General features: G+C 37.7%; 1 protein-coding gene across 1 annotated transcript in view; it reads left to right on the plus strand.

The window, feature by feature from the left end:
- Positions 1-23,993, plus strand: part of PLCL1 (phospholipase C like 1 (inactive)) — a 446,236-nt gene that overhangs the window by 371,668 nt on the left and 50,575 nt on the right. Inside the window, exons 4-5 of the mRNA XM_036746717.1 lie at positions 18,653-18,728; positions 19,296-19,405. Coding sequence (XP_036602612.1) covers positions 18,653-18,728; positions 19,296-19,405 — 186 coding nt within the window. The remainder of the gene's footprint in view (positions 1-18,652; positions 18,729-19,295; positions 19,406-23,993) is intronic.

A 23,993-nucleotide genomic window follows, 5' to 3' on the forward strand; every position in this document is an offset into this window, starting at 1 on the left:
CAAAGTACTCTCTACTCTACAAGCAGTCATACCCCAACGAAAAACTCAAGGGTCAAGTAAGTTGGCTGGGAACATGGCCAGGCAGTGAAAACAGACTCAGATTTAGACTCAGACTTTGGAATCTTTCTTTGGTGACAAAGAAGACCAAAACATACAGCCAGAAGAAGTCAACAAAGTCAAAGACCCTACATCAAAAGCCTCCAAGAAAAACATAAACTGGTCTCAGACCATGGAAGAGCTGAAAAAGGATTTGGAAAAGCAAGTTAGAGAAGTAGAGGAAAAATTGGGAAGAGAAATGAGAGTGATGTGAGAAAACCATGAAAAACAAGTCAATGACTTACTAAAGGAAACCCAAAAAATACTGAAGAAAAAAACACCTTAAAAATAGACTAACTCAAATGGCAAAAGAGCTCCAAAAAGCCAATGAGGAGAAGAATGCCTTGAAAGGCAGAATTAGCCAAATGGAAAAGGAGGTCCAAAAGACCACTGAAGAAAATACTACCTTAAAAATTAGATTGGAGCAAGTGGAAGCTACTGACTTGATGAGAAATCAAGATATTATAAAACAAAACCAAAGGAATGAAAAAATGGAAGACAATGTGAAATATCTCATTAGAAAAACCACTGACCTGGAAAATAGATCCAGGAGAGATAATTTAAAAATTATTGGACTACCTGAAAGCCATGATAAAAAAAAAGAGCCTAGATCTCATCTTTCAAGAAATTATCAAGGAGAACTGCCCTGATAGTCTAGAGCCAGAGGGTAAAATAGAAATTGAAAGAATCCACCGACCACCTCCTGAAAAAGATCCCCCCAAAAAACACTCCTAGGAATATTGTCACCAAATTCCAGAGTTCCCAGATCAAGGAGAAAATACTGCAAGCAGCCAGAAAGAAACAATTTGAGTATTGTGGAAACACAATCAGGATAATACAAGATCTGGCAGCTTCTATATTAAGGGATCAAAGGGCTTGGAATATGATATTCCAGAGGTCAATGGAACTAGGATTAAAACCAAGAATCACCTACCCAGCAAAACTGAGTATCATGCTCCAAGGCAAAATACGGATTTTTTAAATTTTTAATTTATTTATTTAACATATTTAGTTTTCAGCACTGATTTTCACAAGAGTTTGAATTACAAATTTTCTCCCCATTTCTACCCTCCCCCCCATATATTCTGATTGCCCTGTTCCCCAGTCAGCCCTCCCTTCTGTCATCCCACTCCCCTCCCATCCCCTTTTCCCTTCCTTTCTTGTAGGGCAAGATAAATTTCTATGCCCCATTGCCTGTGTATCTTATTTTCTAGTTGCATGCAAAAACTTTTTTTTTGTTTTTGAACATCTGTTTTTAAAACTTTGAGTTCCAAATTCTCTCCCCTCTTCCCTTCCCACCCACCCTCCCTAAGAAGTCAAGCAATTCAACATAGGCCACATGTGTATCATTATGTATAACCCTTCCACCATACTCATGTTGTGAAAGACTAACTACATTTTGCTCCTTCCCAACCCATCCCCTTTTATTGAATTTTCTCCCTTGATCCTGTCCCCTTTTGCAAGTGTTTGTTTTTGATTACCTCCACCCCCATCTGCCCTCCCCTCCATCATCCCCACCCTTTTTTTTTATCTTCTTCCCTCTTCTTTCCTATGGGGTAAGATACCCAATTGAGTATGTATGGTATTCCCTCCTTAGGCCAAATCTGATGAGAGCAAGATTCACTCATTCCCCACTCACCTGCCCTCACCCCTCCTCTCACAGAACTGCTTCCTCTTGCCACCTTTATGTGAGATAATCCACCCCATTCTATCTCTCCCTATCTCCCTCTCTCAATATATTCCTCTCTCATCACTTAATTTGATTTTATTTCTTTTAGATATCTTCCCTTCATCTTCAACTCACCCTGTGTCCACTCTCTCTCTCTCTCTTTCTATATATATATAAATACATACATATATACATACATGCACATTCACTTATTAATTGTGCCTTTCAAGGCATTCTTCTCCTCATTGGCTTTTCGGAGCTCTTTTGCCATTTGAGTTAGTCTATTTTTTAAGGTGTTGTTTTCTTCAGTGTATTTTTCAGTATTTTTTTGGGTCTCCTTTAGCAAGTCATTGACTTGTTTTTCATGGTTTTCTCGCATCCTTCTCATTTCTCTTCCCAATTTTTCCTCTACTTCTCTAACTTGCTTTTCCAACTCCTTTTTGAGCTCTTCCATGGCCTGGGACCAGTTCATGTTTTTCTTAGAGGCTTTTGTTGTAGGCTCTTTGACTTTGTTAACTTCTTCTGTCTGTATGTTTTGTCTTCTTTGTCACCAAAGAAAGAATGCAAAGTCTGAGACTGAATCTGGGTGTGTTTTTGCTGCCTGACCATATTCCCAACCAGCTAACTCGACCCTTGAGTTTTTCAGCAGGGTATGACTGCTTGTAGACTAAAGAGTTCTATGTTCAATGTTTGGGGGGGGATGCGCAGCTCTGCCACACCAGCACTCCTCTTTCCCCAACAACCCCCAACCCGGACTGGGCTTAGATCTTCAGCAGGCTGTGCACACCTGCTCTGATCTGCCACTTAATTCCTCTCACCAGGTGGGCCTGGGGCGGGAAGCAACTGCAGCTGTAGCTGTCCCACCTCCGCTGCCCCGGGGATGGTGGCCGAACCATGAACTCCTTCCACTCCTGCAGCTTTTCCCACTAAACTTCTCTGCTGTCTGTGGTGTTTGTGGGTTGAGAAGTCTGGTAATTGCCAAAGCTCACTGATTTAGGGTGCTCAAAATATGGATTTTCAATAAGATAGACTTTCAAGCTTTCTCAGTGAAAAGACCAGAGCTGAATAGAAAATTTGACTTCAAACACAAGAATCAAGAGAAGCATGAAAAGGTAAACAAGAAAGAGAAATCCCAAAGGACTTACTATAGTTGAACTGTTTTGTTTACATTCCTACATGGAAAGGTGATGTGTGTAATTTATGAGACCTCAGTATTAGGGTAGCTGAAGGGAATATACATACATACATATATATATATATATATATATATATATATATATACATATGTATATGCACACACACATACAAATATATGTAAAGACAGAGGGCACAGGTGAGTTTAATATGAAGGGATGATATCTAAAATATAAAATCAAATTAAGGGAAGAGAGAGGAATATATTGAGAGAGAGAGAAAGGGAGAGATAGAATGGGGTAAATTATATTGCATAAAAATGGCAAGAAAAAGCAGTTCTGTTGTGAGGGTAGAGGGGGCAGGTGAGGGGGAATGAGTGAATCTTACTCTCATTGGATTTGACCTGAGGAGGTAATACCATACATACTCAATTGGGTATCTTACCCCACAGGAAAGAAGAAGGAAGGAGATAAAAAAGGAGGGGGGGTGATAGAAGGGAGGGCAGATAGGGGGAGGAGTTAATCAACAGCAAACACTTTCTAAAGGGGACAGGGTCAAGGGAGAAAATTGAGTAAAGGGGGATAGGATAGGAAGGAACAAAATATAGTCTTTCACAACATGAGTATTGTGGAAAGGTTTTACATAATGATATGCATGTGGCCTATGTTGAATTGCTTGCCTTCTTAGGGAGGGTGGATGGAGAGGGAAGAGGGGAGAGAATTTTGGAACTCAAAGTTTTAAAAACAGATGTTCAAAAAAATGTTTTTGCATGCAACTAGGAAGTAAGATATACAGGAAATGGGGCATAGAAATTTATCTTGCCCTACAAGAAAGTAAAGGAAAAGGAGATGGGGGGGAGTGGGCTAACAGAAGGGAGGGCTGACTGGGGAATGGGGCAACCAGAATATATGCCATCTTGGAATGGGGGGGAGGGTAGAAATGGGGAGAAAATTTGTAATTCAAACTCTTGTGAAAATCAACGCTGAAAACTAAAAATATTAAATAAATTAATTTTAAAAAAGAAATAATAAAATGGATTATTACTAAAAAAAAGAAAAGTAAAAGAAAAAAAAGAACATTCTGGTGCCAAGTTATCATTCTCCCCTTTGTCTTTTTGTCTGATTTAGTCCTGGTTAAATCCAGTTTCTTCAGAGGATAAAATTCTTTTCCAAAATGCATAATGTGGCTATACAATTCTGAACATTAAGCATCCCTGTAATTAGAATGGAATACTTAGCACAAACACTATCTATCAATTATCTGTCTACTATCTATCTGCTATATATCCATCCATACATACATCCATCTTTCTACCTTTAATCTATCAATTATCTATTTATCAAATATCTATCAATCATCTATCTATCTATCTATCTGTCTATCTATCTATCTATCTATCTATCTATCTATCTATCTATCTATCATCTGTCTTTCTACTTTGCTTTGAAGACTGCCTACTCCTTCCCTTCCCTACCCAGATTCCCTGAAAGGTAATGATCCTAGTCCTATTCCAATTCTAACAAAAAGCCATCTAGACCCTTATCCCATGCTAACAACAATAAACATAAAATGAATGGTGCAAATGAGGTTTTCTCTCCCTAACTTGAGTCTAATCCCCTCAGATGCTGTGATCACATCTTTACATTAATAGCAACCAATAAGAAAAGGCTTAGTGTATTTGCTGGCTTACAAAGAATGTTTATAAATATTGTTGAATGTCTTTCCTCAATTTTTTTTTCATCTTTAAAGGCTGACATTTTGATTTCAATCCTGTTAGCTGCGGTGTAGGATGTTTCTTGATGCACGGCCAGGGAACCCTTGTAGATTCCTTGTTATTTTCTGTGTTTGAATTAATATAAAAACTATTTCTTGAGTCAAGAGTGTCTTGGGTACACTGGCCAGAAATCTAAGTAGTAAAAGGGCATTTGTAACTGTAAAAAATAACTTCAAAGCAATTTCTGCAGGTGATTTCTAGATTGTATTCTTAAACATTAACATAGAAGTTAAAGTTTTATTATGGTGGAAGTAAAAGATTTTCTGAATACAGAACAAATAAAAACAAGCTATAATACATGGACCCAGTGTGTCTGCATCTTTTACCTTGTCAGTAGGAGAGAACTGGGAAATGAGTATTACTAGAAAACTCTCAAAATGAGTAAATTGCTGCCTAATGCAGTGGGGTGATGCCATGGATAAAACTCTGGGTCTGGAGTCAGCCTTAGATACTCAGTAGCTGTGTGAACCTGAGCAAGTTATTTTACTTCTGTCTGTCTCAGTTTCCTCATCTATAAAACGGGAATAATAATAGCCCCTTGCCTTCTGGGGTTGGTGCGAGGATCAAAAAGATATCTGTGTAGCATTTTGCATACCTTAAATCACTATATGAATAATAGCTAGCTATTATGATTATCTAATCTTTTTCACAATGGAACCAATATGGCCTTCCCAACCAAGGATTTTCAAGCAGAAGTAAATAATTTTTCATGTGTTTGGTGTTACTCCATAGTTGTAAAGGGTATTATGTTCTCCCAAGAGATACTAAGGGGCAGAGATAAGAAAATGAGGCAGTGTCATTGTGGAGTCCCAGCTGTGTTGAAGTCCCAATTTTGACCTGTATTGCTTTTATGACCCTGGGCAAATTGATTATTCTGTTAGTACTCCAAGGAACCAGGGCCCTAAAGCTGCCGATCTGCATTGGTACAGGGAGTTCCCTTATCCTGAATTCCTTAAATCAATGTAATTATAAGGATGGGCAAAAAACTATAGTTTTTCAAAGCAAGAAAATTTGGTCTTCTAAGAGTGTAATTATGCTTCATGAAAACAGTTTAAGTTCCAATCAGCTCAATAAAACAATCCTTTCTCACCCAGGAATATTAGGTTTCTGTGGTATTTCATATTAGTGTAAATGACACACAAAATAATTGACTCGTAGGATACTAATGAGGCAAATAAAAAAACCCAAAACAAAACAGTAATTCTTTGACAGGCATCACTTTACAAAGTGCCAAAACCCAAAGACTCAGCTCCTAGGTCCCAGAATCCCATAATATCAGTTTGACAGATTCTCAGAGGCTGGAATTCCCGAAGTGCCATATATAGCAGACTAGTAGTCATCCATCCTTGGCTTGAGGACTTCAGTGAGGAAAACCTGCTTCTTCCAGAGGCAACGTTCAGGGTAATGTTTAATTGTTAATATTTTTCCTTACATCGAGCCTAAATCTACCTCTTGGTACTCGCTCCTATTTTTTCCCGAGGCAAAGGAAAGCAAATCCAATTCCTCTTTTGTGTGATAACTCTTAAAATACATGAAGGATGGTCATTATGTCCCTTTGTTTTCCATTTGCCAGGCTAAACATCTCCAATTTTTTTAGCTGATCCCCATAAAGATTGAGATCTTTTTTTCAATCTGATCACCCACTTTCGTATGCTCTCTGCCTTATCTTTCCTAAAATGTGCCACTTAGAACTGTAATACCTCAGTTGTGGTTTGACCTGGTAAGAATGCTGTGGCATCTCCTTGATCCTGGAAACCTTATACCTCCTGGTGCAGCCTACACTGGCCCACTTGAGGTTCCTTACGCATGAAATCCCATCTTTCATCTCCATTTCTTTGTAATGGCTGTATCCATGCTCATAATTCTTTCCCTCCTTACATTTTGCTTCTTAGTTTCCATGCCCTCCTTCAAGTCTTAGCTCAAGAGGGTTTTTTTCATTCTCCCAACCCCTAGTGTTGTCTCCTCTGAGATCACCTCCCATCTACTCTGTGTTATATCTTGTTTGTATCTGGTTCTCTACATGTTGTCTCCCCATTAGCATGTGAGCACCTCAAGGCTCTTGTTCCGCATGACTTTGTAGTCCAAGCACTTAGCACTGTGCTCCGCACACAGTACACAATTTTTGATTGATCAGTTGGGTTTATTGGCTGCTATGTCACACTTTTGACTCATCTGAGATTTCAGGACATGAAAACAGGCCAAACTTTTTCTAACTGTTGTCTAGCTACATGTGTCCTTGTAATTATAAAATTAATTTCTTGACCCTGATTTTAAGACTTTCTCTCTCCCCTCCATACACACACACACACACACACACACACACACACACACACACACACACACCATCTTCCCATTACATTTGATTTGGCCTAATGTTCTATCTTTTTTGGCTCCTGACTGGTACCCACTGTGTTAACTTTGCCTCCTTGCATTGTCACATGCAATTTTTTTCCCTTTTTATGGTTCCAGATGTTTCATTGATGGAGAATGTATGGTCAATGTTTTTTTAAGTTGTCCGAAGAGACAAATGACATAGCATTAATTAATAAGAGAGCTAGTCAGATTGCAGGACATTACCCTTTTTAAAAAGACAAATTACAAAACACACAACAGATGTTTAGATAAATAAAAGTGAAAAATGAAGACAATGCAGTTGTCTAAACATATGCTTAGTTTTCTCCTGAGCAGGCACTGTGTACCAAGAGAAGAAACTTTGCCACAAGCTCTTCTCCATGACACCATTCCAAGGTTTCTTCCTCCCAAATAATACTGATAACTCAAAGGAAGTGAAAAGAGGGTTGAGGTGTGACCCAAAACAAAACTCAGCTGCCTAGGTCATTTCCCTTGTCAGCTTGCCAGCAGTAAACCAGGTTTCATCCAAGCTTGTGTTGGTGATCACATTAACGTTATCTACCAATCTGATAAGCATGCAATCTGTGGTTTATCAAAGTCACTGATCAAAAATAGTCAGTTAGTAAACAAGCATATATTTATTTATTTATTTATTTATTTATTTGCAGGGGGAGGGCAGGGCAATTGGGGTTAAGTGACTTGCCCAGGGTCACACAGCTGGTAAGTGTGTCGTGTGTCAAGCCTGGATCCCTATGTCACCACACTAAAGCCCTCCTAAGAAAACATGGGACTATTCTTTTGGTCTGGTCATTAAACCAGTTTTGAACAAGACTGTCTTTTAGCATATAGCACTGTATCTTGTCCATAATAATAACATGGAAGACTATCAAAGCTTTGCTAAAATTCAGGTAAACTATAGCTGTAGCATCTGCTGGGTCTTCCTTTTTAATAAACCTATTAGAAAAGGAAATATAATTAGTCTGGCCTGGTCCTTTTTGTATAAACTTTTGGTGGCTCATTTTGATCATACTTTCCTATTTTAAATGGTCCAAAACCCATTCCTTTTATATATTCTGAAATTTTCCAGGAAGTAGTCAGGGTCACCATATTCCCTTCTCTTTCCTCTTTTGAGAATAGGAATAGCACTTGTCCTCCTTCTGTTCTTTGGCACAACTCTTATTCTCTATAATATCGTTCACAGTGGTTCTGCAATGACATATGCCAGTTTTTTAAATGCTCTGCTATGTAGTTCATCTGGGCCTTGCGACTTGAACTTATCAAGGGCACCTCAGTGCCCTCTTCCCATCTCCCCCTGCCCTTGTCTTTGAATTCAACTCCTCTTTAAGCCATTTTGATTCTTTTCTTTTCCCTCTTAAAAATGATTCTCCTCGTTACAGAAAATAGCAAAATTAGAGGTGAGTAGCTATGTCTACTGTCTGTTGTCCATTATCATGGTCCTAACTACCCTGGGCAATGGTCCTATCCTTTCTTTGGTCCTTCTCTTTCCGCTCCGGGGAGGTTTTCTGGATACATGCCCTGGTAAGAGAGCAGAACCCTCTATTGCTATTGTCAGGGCAACAAATAGCTGCCTCATTACCCCTCAGCAGGGAATCACCAATCACCACTACTCATCTCTACTTCCTCTAACCCTTACCAGATGACTCTTGACAAAATCAATTTGACACTGTGTAATGGAGCTGATGAAACATCTTCAGAGTTGGCAAAAATTTCTAATGGATGCCAGCATTACTTGAACATTGGGTACCTAAGTGACATTAAGAAACAAGCAAGCAAGGATGATTCTGTGTGGCAACTGGGTTTTAGTATATGAGAAATATTATTCTTACAAAAGAATATTTCATTCAAAGCAAATAGAGATTCAATGAGACATATCCCTGAAGCAATAATATAAAGGGGTTTTTCTTTGGTTCATGTCACATAAGTATCTGCTTGGTGATTTTTTTATACCTGTCATGCTTTGTATCCAAAAGAATAAAATACGTAAGAAGATAAAGGTTCAACTGTCTGTATTCATTAGGTGATATTTTGCAAACCTTAAAGCACTATATGTGTCAGGTGCTTTTTTTGCTAAATGTTATGCAGAGGAAATTTTTTATTGAATATTTTCCCACTATTTATTCCTGAGCTAATTATGGAGTTATAGTCTTACTTAACCCATGATCTCTAACAGGAAGAAAATTAATTAAAATCATGCCTAAGAATCTTCACATTCAGTTCATGAATCATTGTTCCTTCTTCTATATAGTTGAATGACCAGACCCAAAGAATGATGCATGAATCAATGTCTACCTGAGAGAGGGCTTTGGTGGGGTTCTCTCCGCAATCCTTTTCTGTTTAACCTTCTTGTCAATACTTTGGATTAAGTCTGAGATGGCGTGCTTATCAAGTGACAGGAAGTGGTGGGTAATAGCTAATTGGTATCATAATGAAGATTCAAAGTGCTCTTATCACATGAGAATGATAGATTGAATTGTTTAATAAAAATTTAATTGGGACAAACGAAAAGTGCTATATAATTTTATCATAATATAGAGAAGCATGGTGATCTCACTCATGTGAAAAAACCCTGGGTGTTTTTCATGTACTGAAAGACAAACATGAGCCAATGTCATGAAATGGAAATAAAACAAAATTTAATGCAAACAAAGATTAACAGGAACCTAGTTTTCAGAATTCGGGAAGTGTAGTTCTGTTGTATTCAGCTCTGGACACATCAGATCTGGAGTATCTATGGTTAGTGCTGGGGGTTACATTTTATGATTGATCTGGATAAGCTGCAGTATGTCTAGAAGGCATGATGATGGGACCTGAAAGAACTGACGATGCTTGACCTGGATAAAAGAAAGCTTATGATGGAAGGTGGTGGGGGGAAGGGAATAACTGCTATATTCAGTCATTTGCTGGACTGTCATGTGGAAGAGGAATTAGGTTAGTCTTGCTTGGTCTCAGAAACTATATCTAGGACCAATGAGTGTAAGTTGCAGAGAGGAAGGCTTTGGGTCAATATAAGGATAAAACCTCTTATTGAGTAATGGGATGGGCTGCTTGGTAGGTAGTGATTTCCTCATCACTAGAGGTTTTCAAACAAAGGCAGATTAGCCACTGGTCAATGAGGTTATAGAAAGGATTCCTATTCAGGTACTAGATAACTAGATGGCAGCTAAGGGTTTTTCCCCCACTTCCTGGATTCTCTGAGAATGACTCAAGTGGTCAGAAAAGATTTTGTGGAATAGGTAGGAATAAAAATGATAATTTGTGGAATGAGTAAACTAGATAGCTTGAGGATGTAAAAGAAGGCATTCCAGGAGAAAGCAAGTACAACATATGCAGTCGTGGGGACCAAAAATAGTTATTTTCTGTTTCCTTGGGATAGTGACTAATTTGCCTACTGTGGAGGAGGGGAGTGTGTGATGAGTAGTGTTAAATAAAGTTGAACAAGTAAGGTAAAGTTCACATTGTATAGAGCCTTAACAGCTGGTCCCAGAATGGGAGCTACTGAAGGCTGTTGAACAAAGGAATGGCATTATGGAAGTGATATCATATTATTTGCCTTTATGGCTTAAGCCCCTAGATTGACTGTGCCATTATTCCAGATAACAATAAAAAAGAAGATGCAGGTAAATATGGGACAGATTTGGAAGATGAGATTGAAATTCAAAAGAACATTAATAATTTAGAGAAATGGTCAGGAATAAATGAAATAAATTTTTGTAGGAATTTTAACAAAAAAACCTGCTTAATAGTTACACAGAGGACTGTTATCCTTCAAAGGAAGATTTAGAGTTTAGACTTGACCCAATCTATATTTTAGAAAGCAATTAATGCAAATTACACACTCATTCCCTAACACATAGACACATATGCACACAATCCAGATAAACAGATATATAGATAGCTTAAATCAGGGGTGGGGAACCTGCAGCCTCGAGGCCACATGTGGCCCTTCGGTCCTCAAGTGTGGCCCTTTGAATTTTAAAATTTTCTTTTATTAAGGGGATTTGTTCTGTGAAATTTGGATTCAGTCAAAAGACCATATCTAAGGATGTAGAGGGCCATATGTGGCCTCGAAGTCACAGGTTCCCCACCCATATGGGCAGCTAGGTGGTGCGGTAGAGATTCCAGGCATAGAATCAGAAAGACTCATCTTACTGAGTTTGAATTTGGCCTTAGATACTTACTGGCTGTGTGACTCTGAGCAAGTCACTAAACCCTGTTTGCCTCAGTTCCTCATCTGTAAAATGAACTGGAAAAGGAAATGTCAAATCACTCCAGTATCTTTGCCAAGAAAACCCCAAATGGGGTCATGAGGGGTTGGACGTAACTCAGATGACCAAAAACAACAAATAGCTGTGTCTTCTCCTATCTATTGATTTATATATCTCGACCAAACCTGTGATTTCATTTGTGTAGGGAGCTGGCAGTGAAGTGCTCCCTTTATCAGTGAAGATCAATGCCTTCTCTGCACCATATATTCCTAGAGAGTTGTGGGGGCACTGAGAGGATAAAAGTGATAACCAGTATGTGTCACAGGCAGGATACGAACCCATCTTCTTGACTCATAATTGAGCTCTCTATTATGCCAAGTTACCTTTTATATATATGTGAGATAAGGAATTAAATACTATGTAAAATTGTAGCTAAAAATCTAGGCATTAAAAGTGTCTTACTACTGTTCAAAAATGATAAGATATTTGGATTCCAAAAGACAGGCACAACAATATGGGCATGGACATCTGTACCAGAGTATTTTACAATTTTTATTGTAAATTTACAATCTGAAATTTTACAATTTCAGATGATGTAGAGAGCTTGGAGAGGTAGGACAGAGAAGCCTAATACAGACTGAAGAATTAAAAGACTGACTCTTCATAGGCAAAACTCAAGAAATGGAGAATATTTAGCTTTAAGAAGGGAAATTTGAGTGACCATGGTGTTTATATACAGCAAAATCATTAATAACTATATATTTATGAACGCTCAGGATGACCCAAAAGGAAATGGATTCGAGATGAAGCCATGAGTTTTTTTTTTCCAAAACAAGTTGTAGAATTACTCTTTAAAAGAGAACAGATTTGCATTTGGCAGAAATGGTTTAGTTATGATTGTATCTAAATATAGAGAGATGCGTTATGTGATACTTCAAGGTTCCCCTTGACAGAATCGCAGAAGGTACCTCAATAGACATCTAGTTTAACCCCTATCTAAAAGGAATCTCCACTTTAGTATGCCCAGTCTCAATGTGCAGTCCTCCAATGAGGGAGATCCTACTCTCTCTTGTGGTAGTCCATTCCACCCATCCCTAGGGAGGTCAAATTTTTAGGAAATATTCCCTAATATCAAGCCAAAATTCTCCTTATTTCAACTTCTATATATTGCTTCTTACTTCTGGTGCCAAATAGAACATTCTTCAAGAAATACTAAATCCAAGGCTAGATTCATAAATTAGTTTTCTTGTGGGTCTATGCAAAGCAAAGGATCAGTCAACAAAACAATAAATATTTATCCATCATCTGCTATGTTCCAGACACTGTGTTAGGTTCTAGGGAAACAAACAGAAAAATGAGGCAGTGCCCTTAAGGAACTCACATTCTACCAGAAGGGAAGTTTTATCATGATAAACAACGGAAGTAATATTGAGCTTGGAGGTCAGAAGAACTAGGTCCTATGTATAGCTCTGCCACTAACTGGCTGTGTGACCTTAGGCAAGTCACATAATTCAAGTCAACAGTTTTTTAGGTTTAAAAATGTTTTTTTTTCCAACATTTAAAAAATAAAAGCAGTATTATGTATGTCATTTTGCCTCCCTGGACCTCAGTTTCCGTTTCTCAAGAATTAGATGGCAGGTCTTGATATTGGTTTTATCCAGCTTTGCAGTCTGTGATTCTAGAAATCTACAATGTTATTTATTTGGCTTATGGTTGAGGCTTTGGAATCTTCTTTGAGCAGGAATATTTCCCTTATCCATGTTTCATCAAAACATGTCAGCTACTAAGCTTTTTCAGAATAAACCCTTCTTAAATTTGCCACAGCAGGTCATAAACCTTAAAAAAATTTATTGAAGCTAAACAAAGTAGCTCATGAAATAAAGTATGACGCTGTGACTACAAATGTAGGAAATAACGAACAAATAAGAAGCTAGCTCTGGCTTTGTGTTAGACGCTTTAGAAGCTGCTGAATGAATTCTAGGTAAAATGATGAAGAGGACACGAGAATTTGTCAGGGAAGAAATAAGTATTTATTATGTATCTATTGTGTGCCAGGTACTGTGATAAATGCTTTACAAATATTATCTCATTTAATCCTCAAAATAAACTTTATCATTATTCCAATTTTGCAGTTGAAGAAACTGAGGAAGATAAAGGTTAAGTGACTTGCCCAGGGTTGCACAGCTAGTAAACATCTGAAACAAAATTTGCATTTGTCTTCCCAACTTGAGGCCAAGTGCTCCATCTACCATGACACTAGCTACTTTTAGGAAGACCTGAGTTCAAATCCTTCCTCAAATACTTGCTATCTGTGTGAACCTAGGAAAACCACTTAATTTCTCTTGGCCTCAGTTTCCTTATCTGCAAAATGGAGATGCCAATATCACCTACCTCATGAGGTTGTTGTGAGGATCAAAGAAGGTAATATGTGTAAGGCATTGTGTGAATATTAAAGCTATATATTGTTGTGAGTATTAAACAACATGTAAGTGTTAGTAGATATATATACATATATACACACACATAACCATATACAAATATATATATATATATACACATACATACACACATATCTATATCTATCTATCTATCTATTTATCTATCTATGTACACACAGCTCATAGTTAAGTCATAGCTACACAAAGTCATGCAATCTTCCCTAGGTATTTGACAGTTAATGTCATTTCTTCAGGTCTGTCTTGAGTGGTGCAGGTGTCTACATGAATGTGAATAGTACTATCAACTACCTGGTTCTGGGCATTCTCAGTATTTCAATGGGTGTGTGATCTCGTTGCTTGAGCACTCTCTTCAGTGACTCAAAGTGCAGTCCACGTATGTCTGACCACCCTGTCTGAGTCTTGTCCATGTATTCTTATAAATCCACTACTGTGACTTCACCTAGCATGCTGGGGGCCTTTTTTCTTATTTCCTTAACATTATGGTGGTAACAACAGATTTCGTGGACCCTCCATTAGTTATTTCTCTTTCTCTATGTGGCTAACATCTTTTTTTATATTTCTGGTCACACATTTTTCTGAGGATATACTTTATACTACTTTTTTTCTGAGTAATTTCCTATTTGTTATGCATTGCAACCTGCTCCTGCCCACCATATGCCTCTTCATGGCCCTCTGGGTGACCTCAACTAAAATTCCCTGGTGACTATAGTATTCCATGATTTGTAGCTATGAACATTACGAGGAGACTGTTGGTACAAAAATAATATGTTCCTTTCATTTTTAAGGGAGAAGCTCATCACTAAAAGAACTATGTAATTTTTCCAGAGGCAATCCAATCTACTCTCTACATCCTGTGTAATCTGTACCCACCACATTGTTTACTTTCAGAGTCTTTCCAAAACAAATATAATGATGAACAAGTGCTAGATTGTCTATATAGCTCATTATCATAGTCCGGACACTAGGCATTCTTCATTCTCTAACTGCGTCTCTCAAAACTGGAGACAGTACCCCCAAAATGGTCTGACCATCAATGAAGATAGTAGGCCCAGCTCTTCTGAGTGTACTCTAGGAGGTTCTACAACGTTCTGAATGAACAGTTCTAGACCTTGTACTTCTAATAGAAATGTATCGATTATTAATCATCAATAATGAGGCTTATTAGGCATATAGATGTCTACATGCCTCTTATAGTCAGATGATTTTGACAGTGGAGTCAGTAAAAAAAGCAAGATAATCAAATAGAAAATTCAGTCAAGCAAAAAACTCAGTCTTTACTGTAGTCCTCAGCTGAATTGCGTAATCCAATCACTTATAAACAAGTGTCTTGAAATGAATGTATCAGAAGTCTGTGCATACACACATATGTACGTATGTGTGTGTATGTATATGTATTTACTCATTTGATCCTCATTATAATCCTGTGAGAAAGGTGGTATAATTAAACTAACTTTATAAATGGAGAAACTGAAGCTGAGAGAGTTTAAGTGACTTGCCAAGATTCACATAGCTGGTAAGGGTCTGAAGCAAGTCTGAACTTCGATCTTGCCTCCCACTGCGGTGTCACCGAGCTGCTTCCACATAAATGTTTATGAAATTGAATTGAACTGAATTTTAAAACACTAATCATGCGCCCCTTTAATTTTTCAGTTCTCCAGTTCTTTCCTTTCTCTGGATATACTTGTCAATGTCACTCCCAGAATTTGGCATCAAAATTTGCTCAATATTTGTGTGTGTGTGTGTGTGTGTGTGTGTGTGTGTGTGTGTATGTGTGTGTGTGGAGAGAGAGACAGAGACAGAGAGAGAGAGGGAGAAAGAGAGAGAGAGGGAGAGAAAGTTTATTTGGGTGTTTTCTTTGAACTGTCTGCTATATTGAAACAAAACATCATTTAAGAAATAAAATGTTAGAAAATGTATGTTACCCAGAACTGAACATTACTCTCCCTGTGCGGTAGGATTAGCAAAGAGAACAATAGGATGATCACCTTATCCCAGACATTTTATTTCTATTTGGTGCATTCAAAGTTGATTTAGCTTTTTTAAATCAAGCACATTACATTTGACCCATCGAGACTGAAGTCAAAATCCTATTTTTTTCTCATCCTAAACTATTATAAAGTAGTGCTTTCCCATTCTGATATTCATGCAGCTCTTGGGTAGGACTTTACATTTATCTCTCTTAACTTTTATCTTGTCAGATTCAGTCCTCTCTTCATGCCTGACCAAGGTATTTTTAGATCCCTAGATTGTCATCCAACTTCTGATCAATCCCTCCTAGCTTCAAGTTGCCAACAAATTTGATAAACAAGCCATTCAAGCAAGAAAGTCGTTGATAAAAGTATTGAGCAAGACAGAGCCAAAAAAGAGCCCCAAGGCACCTATTGAGCTATTCTTTCCAGACTGGCATCAATCCATTTATAAATGATTTTTGAATTTAGTTTTTAACCAGGGCACATCTACCAACCTATACAATTATCCAGCCCACAGTTATCCATCTTGTTAATATGATGGACTTTTTCAAATATAACCTTAGTATGTATTAGGTCTATAACTTTTTTTGATCAATCAGTCTAATAACCTAATGAAAAAAGTAAATGAAGTCAGTTTGGAATGACAATCTTAGTGATATTACCTTCTATTAATCACCATTCATTTTTTAAGTGTTCAAAACCTTCTAATTTAATGTTTCAGAATGGTGCCAAGTTTATAGTTTGCAGTCTGCACTAAGTCACAGAACTTATGTTCCCTGTGTTCTTAAACATCACCATCACTTTGCCCAACTTGAGGATTCTGGAACTTCTCTCCTTTACTCATGATTGCTTAGATATTATTATCATGTATTTTGCATTGCACAAAAAAGTGCTTCATTTCATATGGAGAACTGTCATTAGCACAGTAGGATCTGAAATGATTACAAAAGATAAGAGAAAATTATGAGAATCTCAGCGTTCAATAGGAACTAAAATCCTGAGCTTAAATTTGATCAGGATATCTGAAACATGACATTGCTCCCTCAGATGTTAAGAAACAGGTTTTCCTGGACTTCTAAAATATTAACTGTGATCCAGAAAGGGGGAGGGGAAATTTATTTCGAAGAAGAACTAAATCATACCCCAAGTAAAAGTTAATGGATTTTGCAATTATTGAGAAAACTTGCTTTAAAAGACCAAGATTTCTAAAGTTCTCATAGTTGAAGTCAGGGAGACATATTGCAGATTACTTATTTTTAATTAGCATCGCTTAAATATTATTGGGGCAGCTAGGTGGCACAGTGGATAGAATTCTGTGCTTGGAGTCAGGAAGACTCATGTTTTTGAGTTCAAATCTAGCCTTAGACACTTACCAGTTATGTGACCCTGCGAAAGTCGCTTAGCATTGTTTGGTTCAGTTTCCTCATCTTTAAAATGAATTAGAGAAGGAAATAGCAAACCACTCCAGTGTCTATGGCAAAAAAAAAAAACCCAACCCAAATGGAGCCAGAAAGAGTTGGACACAACTGAACAACAAGAGACTACTAACCATCATTCAGTGATCTCATCCTTAAGAGTTTTTTTTTTCTTTATTTACTTCTAGTACTTTGGAATTTAATTTATCTGGGCCAAGAGATTCACTCTGACTTAGAAAGTATTAATCATAACCCTCCCACTTATGCCCTTGATCCCACCTCTTCCATTTTCCTGAGGAAAGACCAACAATTTCTAGTGACATTTATTTTGCTTGTCAACAGCAACCAAAATCATTGTGCTCCTTAACACTGCTAAAAACCCTGCTTTCCTGATGCCAATCTTGTCCTCTGAGCTCCTCACTGGCTTCCCAGTGCCCTCAGAATAAAGTCTAAACATCTCAGAGACTGGCTTTCATGACATTTCACTGTTTGGCTCCACTTCCTCTACCCTACCTTCTCTGCCACCATTTCTGAACTCCAAGTCACTCCTTTAAACCAGACTGGTTTCTTCACTCTCTTTATATTCTGTCCTTGCTCCCTTCCTGGTCTTTTACACACTGTTCCCTCTTAAAACAAACAAACAAACAAACAAACAAACAAACAAACAAGTCTTCTTTCTTTTCCTTTCCTTCTCCAAATCCTATTTGTTTTTGTAGGTCCAGTTTAAATTCTACCTGTTTCATGAAATCTTTTTGCATCTTCAACCTATACTGATGTCTCTTTTCTCTCCACAACTATGCTATCAGTGGCGTTGTGGGGCTCCAATGAGGTAATGAATGTAATAGCACTTTGCAAACCTTAAAGCACTAGGTAAATGGCATATAATTGTTGTTGTTGTTGTGTTTACTATTAGCCTACAGTTACCACAGGTCTCCCATCTGGTGCCGATTTCCCTCCCTGAGCCTTCTATTGCACTCCTGCTGAGCCCAAGCGGTGTTTATAGAGCGATGTAGGGGTGTGCTGGTAAATGTTTAACAATTGAGCTCTCCAGAATAAAATGCATGTACACATACTTTTAAGTTTAATCTGAATTGTTAACTCTTTCTTAAGCCTAGACAATAAAAGAATTAATCAAACCCTGTCTTGTAGTGTCTGAATGATCACACTGAAAATTGAAGAGTTGGAAGTTAGAGCTGGCTCCAGCCCACCCCTGCATATTAAATAATCAACTATTTATTATGCCACGTGATAAGCACTGCTAATCACTGAGTCTACAAAGACAAAAAAAAATGAAGCAATTTCTGTTCTTGAGGAGCTTATAGTCTAGTAGTGGAAGTAAAATTGACAAACATTAGCATGTATGGAATAACTATATAAAAATAAATACCAGGCAGTGAAATACAAGGTAGATAGCGAAGTACTGGTGATTAGACAATATTTTATGCTTAATTATAATGAGTTTGATTTATTCGTGTATTATTTATGTATATGCTTTACCTCCCTAAAATCTAGTTTAATGATGCTGAGCAATAATCTTTTATTTTTGTTTTGTGACAGATGATTCAAGAGAGCAAGTTTCTTATTGAAATGGCAGACACCATCCATGATAAGATTATTCAGTGTCAAAAAGCAGGTGATTATCCAATTTTCTTTATTTTGTAAAATAAAAGTGATACTAACATGAACTTTGAGTGGACTTTTAGTGCATAGCTGTGAGCTCATTGGGGTACCTCTAAATAGTCATATTTTTATTTTGTGCCTGGAACTTTTTGATTAATCAGTCTTTGCATAGGACCAAAGAATTATCAATGCCATTGGTCTTCCTGGGGTTGTGGGTCTTTCAAAAGATCTCTAAAGTATTGAGGCATCATAGGAGTCAAGTCTTGAGTGGCATCATAAGAAAAGCAGGAAGCCATATGCTCATGGCAGACGGTCATAACCCTAAATGCATGCTACTTGAATTGGATTGAATAATTATAGCTCATTGGCTTTCCTTATTTATGCATTATTGCTCTTGTAATTTTGACTAATACATGCCAATGTGTACTCTGAACAATAAGCTACTGGCAGGGATGAACAAAATAAAAGAAAGGGGTTTTTTGGGGTAAGGAAAAATAGGATTTTTTTTTCACAATTCAAATATTATTCATTATTATGGACAACCTTATTTTCTGAAGTCTGTTACTTTTTACTTTCAAAGGGATGGAATTCCATGAGGAACTTCATAATCTTGGGGCAAAAGAAGGTTTGAAAGGAAGAAAACTCAACAAGGCAATTGAGAGTTTTGCATGGAACATTACAGTACTGAAGGTAAATGGAAAATATAGCTGCCCCTTTGAACTTTCTGATTGTCCACCCTATTTGTACTACATGCTCAAGGGCTTCTCAGCTGTGGACAATGATTTAGGTCCCTTAGAGCTATTTGTGGGCATATTGCCTGGCTCATGCTCTGTGGGAGGCATGGGAACATGCAGATTGAAATCAATAAACATTTTACCATAATAGGGCAATTAAATTTGCGCATAAGACAGAGGGTTAAAGACATGTGACACCAAATTCCATTCTCTAACGATTGGGTGTGCTCTTACTTTAGTTGTACATCACAGAAATTGATAGGGTCTCCATATATTTGCTTGTGAGCAAAATACAACCAAAGGGTGCTGCTACAAGTTGCAGAAGACAAACTGCAGTTTTTATTGAGACATCAAGGACCATATAGTCTTTAAAGTAATCACCCCATACCCCCATATCCTACCACACATACACATACTCTTTTTGTGTGTTTTTTTTTTGGAGGGGGAGGGCAGGGCAATTGGGGTTAAGTGACTTGCTAAAGGTCACACAGCTAGTAAGTGTGTCAAGTGTCTGAGGCTGGACTTGAACTCAGGTCCTCCTGACTCCAAGGCTGGTGCTCTACTCACTGCACCACCTAGCTGCCCCCACATGCTGTTTTTGTTTGGGAATTGTTTAGGAAGCTAGTTTGCCTCCATCTACTTTATGGTTAGGTGGTACAGTGGACCGAATGCCAGAGTAGATTCTGGAAGACCCAAGTTCTCATCTGGCCTCAGCCACTTACTAGTTCCTTAATTTCTCTCAGCCTCAGTCTCCTTCTCTGTAAAAGGAAGATGATAATATTTACTTCTCAAGGTTGTTGTGAGGATAAAAATGAAATAAGATTTGTAAAGAAAGTGCTTTGTAAACCTTAAGGTGCTTATATAGACACTAGCTATTATTATCATTATTATTTTTAGCTCTAGTTTAATTTTAGAGTAATAACAGTAATACACTTTTATATTTTTAGTCCTAGTCAGAACACTTCTGCAATGTTGCTCAGTTCTGGGCACCATGTTTTAGGAAGGACGTGGAAAAGATTGAGGCCATCCAAAAGAGGACAACTAGAATGCTCAGGGTCTCCAGGATCATCCCTCATGGTAGCTGCTTAAAAGAAATGGGAATGTTTAGGCTACAGAAGAGAAGTTTGGGGGGTGGGGAGGATGATAGTTGTTTTCAAAAACTTTAAAAGCTGTGCTGTGGTAGAGGGTTCTTAGACTTGTCTGTTCAGTCCCAAAGGGAAGAATTAGGAGCAGTGCATAGAAGTTGCAAAAAGAAAAAACACACTCAATGTCAGGAAAACCTTCCTAATAGAGGTACTTTAAAGACATATGGGGATGCTTAGGCAGGAGCATTCTTATTGTGGAATCTTTAAGCAAAGGCTGAATGACTTGAGTGTGTTATAGGTTATATATTGCTGAAGCTACATGGCTGATCTAAAGTTCTGTGGTTCTGTAATCTACTAAATCAGAGATTATTTAGGCAGCAATAAACTTGACTATGGCTTATTATGGGCTGGGTGTGCACGTTTATGCACACAAACTCCAATACTTACTCAGCGTTGTGCATGTTTATACATTATATGTATTTGAAGGGGAAGATCTTGGGATATCTCGTTACATTAGTTTGCACATGGTAGTGAGGGGAGCTGTAGTTTGATCTGTGATAATCTTGTTAGTGGTCCCTAAAATATATGCAAAATCTTCTGTTTGGAGGTATGTGTAATCATATGTATAAAATTAAAATATGCTGAGCTTAGTGTTTTAAGAGGAAGTGCTGGCTTGACTGCTTCTATGGATACAAATGTAACTAAAAACAAAAGGAAGTGATCAACAAGCCAGTCTTGGCCCAATGGCTATATCTACTCTTATTGAGAATGACAGACCAAACTAATTTGATAAAATTCTAGAAAGATAAGGAGTTCAAGTGAAATTAATTTGGAGAAGTTTGTGTTTAATATATTAACCTTCAAAACTTTAAAAAATTTAGTTCTCAACCTTATCCAGGCTAGAAGTTCAGCACCTACTCCAGGGCATGATCCCAATACTGATCAGGATGGAACCTTTAACTTGCTCTATTTTTCCAACCTGGATTGGTTTGCCCCTTCCTAGGCATCCTGAAGGGCATTCTGCTTCCAGAGGCTCACCATATTGGTGCTGGACTTAGTATGGACATCCAGTTAGCTTAGCTATACTGCAACTCAAAACTCCTGAGATCAAGTGATCTACCAACCTCAGTCAGTTTCCCCAACAGGAGGGACAGCAGTTGTGTGGTGTGCCACCATTTCAGCAAGGCAAAGTGATATGTCGAAGAATTTGAGGTTCCATGGTTGGGGGAATTCTTTCTGTGTCTGTGTATGTATAGATATAAAGTTATATATGTATATATTTAAAATAATATTTTATTTTCACTCAATTATATGTTAACATAATTTTTAATATATTTTTAAAAAGTTTTGAGTTCGAAATTCTATCCCTTTTTCCCTCCTCTCCCCCCTCCTTGAGATGGTAACCAATCTGATATAGGTTATACGTATGTATATAAAACATTTACATATTAGTAATTTTGTAAAAGAACAACAACAGAAAAGAAAAGGAGGAAAGAAGGAAGGAAGGAAGGAAGGAAGGAAGGAAGGAAGGAAATGAAAATAGTATGTAGTCAGATATCAGTTCTTTCTCTTGAAGTGGATAGCGTATTTCATCATGAGTGTCATGTGATTTTCTGGGATCATTTTACTGCTGAGAATAGCCCAAGTCATTCACAGTTATTCAATGTACAATATTGCTGTTACTGTGTACAACATTCTCCTGGTTCTGCTCACTTCACCTCACATTAGTTCATGTATATCTTTCCAGGTTTTTCTGAAGTTGTGTTGCAAGCCATACTTTGTGACTCTTGACTACATCCTCTTGTAAATTCTCTGTAAGAGCTCCACTCAATATGTCCTATAACGCTTGAAATTCCATGGCACTGGCACAACATGAGCTGGTCACACCTTGATCTTGCTACATGACCAGCTCACGTTTTTGAAAATCATACTCTTCTCTGATGATATCCTATATGCCATTTCTTGTAGCTCTTTATTCTTAATATGCTGCTACATAATTGTGCCTACCATGTTCTCCATTCAATTTTAATTCCTCAGAGATTGTGATATTTCGTGACTGATCTGGGCCAGGATTGAAGGAGAGGAAGAGTGTGGGCTGCATTGCCTTTGGGATACTGGGCAGTGCCTTTAATGACCCTGCTTCGCCCTGAAACAATGGTCTATCTTTTGTTGTTGTTTTGATGTTTTCTTTTGTTTCATTTGCAACAGCATTCATCTAGTGATGCACACATCCAGGCTGTGAGTCATTGTTTATAAAAGGCTAGGTTTTAAAAATAATATGATAGCCATACTCATGCATATAGTTTCATAAGGAAAATGAAGTAAAAGAATAAACAAAGAAGATACCCTTTCACATAAAATCTTATGTGTTATTGAGGCTAACTGTGAAATTACAAGGATGTGGGATTTTGATGAGTTGAGTTCTCCCTTTAATGATACAGGTCATTACTCCTCTATGATACTTTTCAAGATTTTCAGGGTCAGGGAAGTTCATCACCTTGTAACCGATATAATTATGAGCCTCTCAGTCCAACAACATTTATTAAATGTCTACTCTGTGCCAGGTGCTGGAGATACAAAGAAAGCAACGGAATAGTCCTTGCTGTCAAGGAGCTTATATTCTACTTAAGAAAGGAGGAGAGGAACAATATACACACAAAACAAGATAACACAAAATATATACAACAAATAAATAAGTGATTGGGATATGGAGAGCACTGTCAACTAGAGGGATTAGAAAAGGCCTCACGTAGTACATGTTTTTTGAATTGAGTCTTACAGGGATTTGAAGAATTGAAAATGAGGAGAGCAAGCACTCTGAAACATGGAGGATAACTTAATTAGGTTGGTCCATGGACAACAGATATGTAGTCCATTTTTAGTCCTAATTTGTTGTTGATATTTTAACATTTTGATAGATAGATTTGTGATCTCATCAATGCGGGCACTCCCTTCAGTGATGCAAATTGAATCCCAACCACTTTCTTGCCTCCTTTGAAACTCTTGTCCATGTTCCCTGGGAATATTTCTGCCAGGGGTCCACCCAATGTGAGGGGATCTTTCCTCTTGATCTTTTGGCGCACTGAAAGTATTCCAGTCCAGCATGTGGACTGTTCATTAGTTAACCTCAGCAGAACGATGTGCTTCAAATGATGTTATATGTATTCAAGGCGTAGAATATCATAGTGACTGAAGAATGAAAGTTGAGAGTCAACCAAACATCAAGGGAGAGGTAAATGATAGGCATGAATAGGCTGCCACTGAGAACTATGCAAGAGAAATGATGCGAAGGATGTAATCAGAGATTTATGGCTAGAAAAGGTGGACTGATTATGTGTTGCATAAGTGAAAGGTAACTGGTCAGTGTTGATATACTTTAAAAATATTCTGACTTAGATAATTCTCAAATACCTGCTACTTTGGAAGTCTACAGCAGAAATGCAACATTTTATACCTTAA

This window comes from Trichosurus vulpecula, chromosome 2, assembly GCF_011100635.1.
Source record: "Trichosurus vulpecula isolate mTriVul1 chromosome 2, mTriVul1.pri, whole genome shotgun sequence".
Lineage (NCBI taxonomy): Eukaryota > Metazoa > Chordata > Mammalia > Diprotodontia > Phalangeridae > Trichosurus > Trichosurus vulpecula.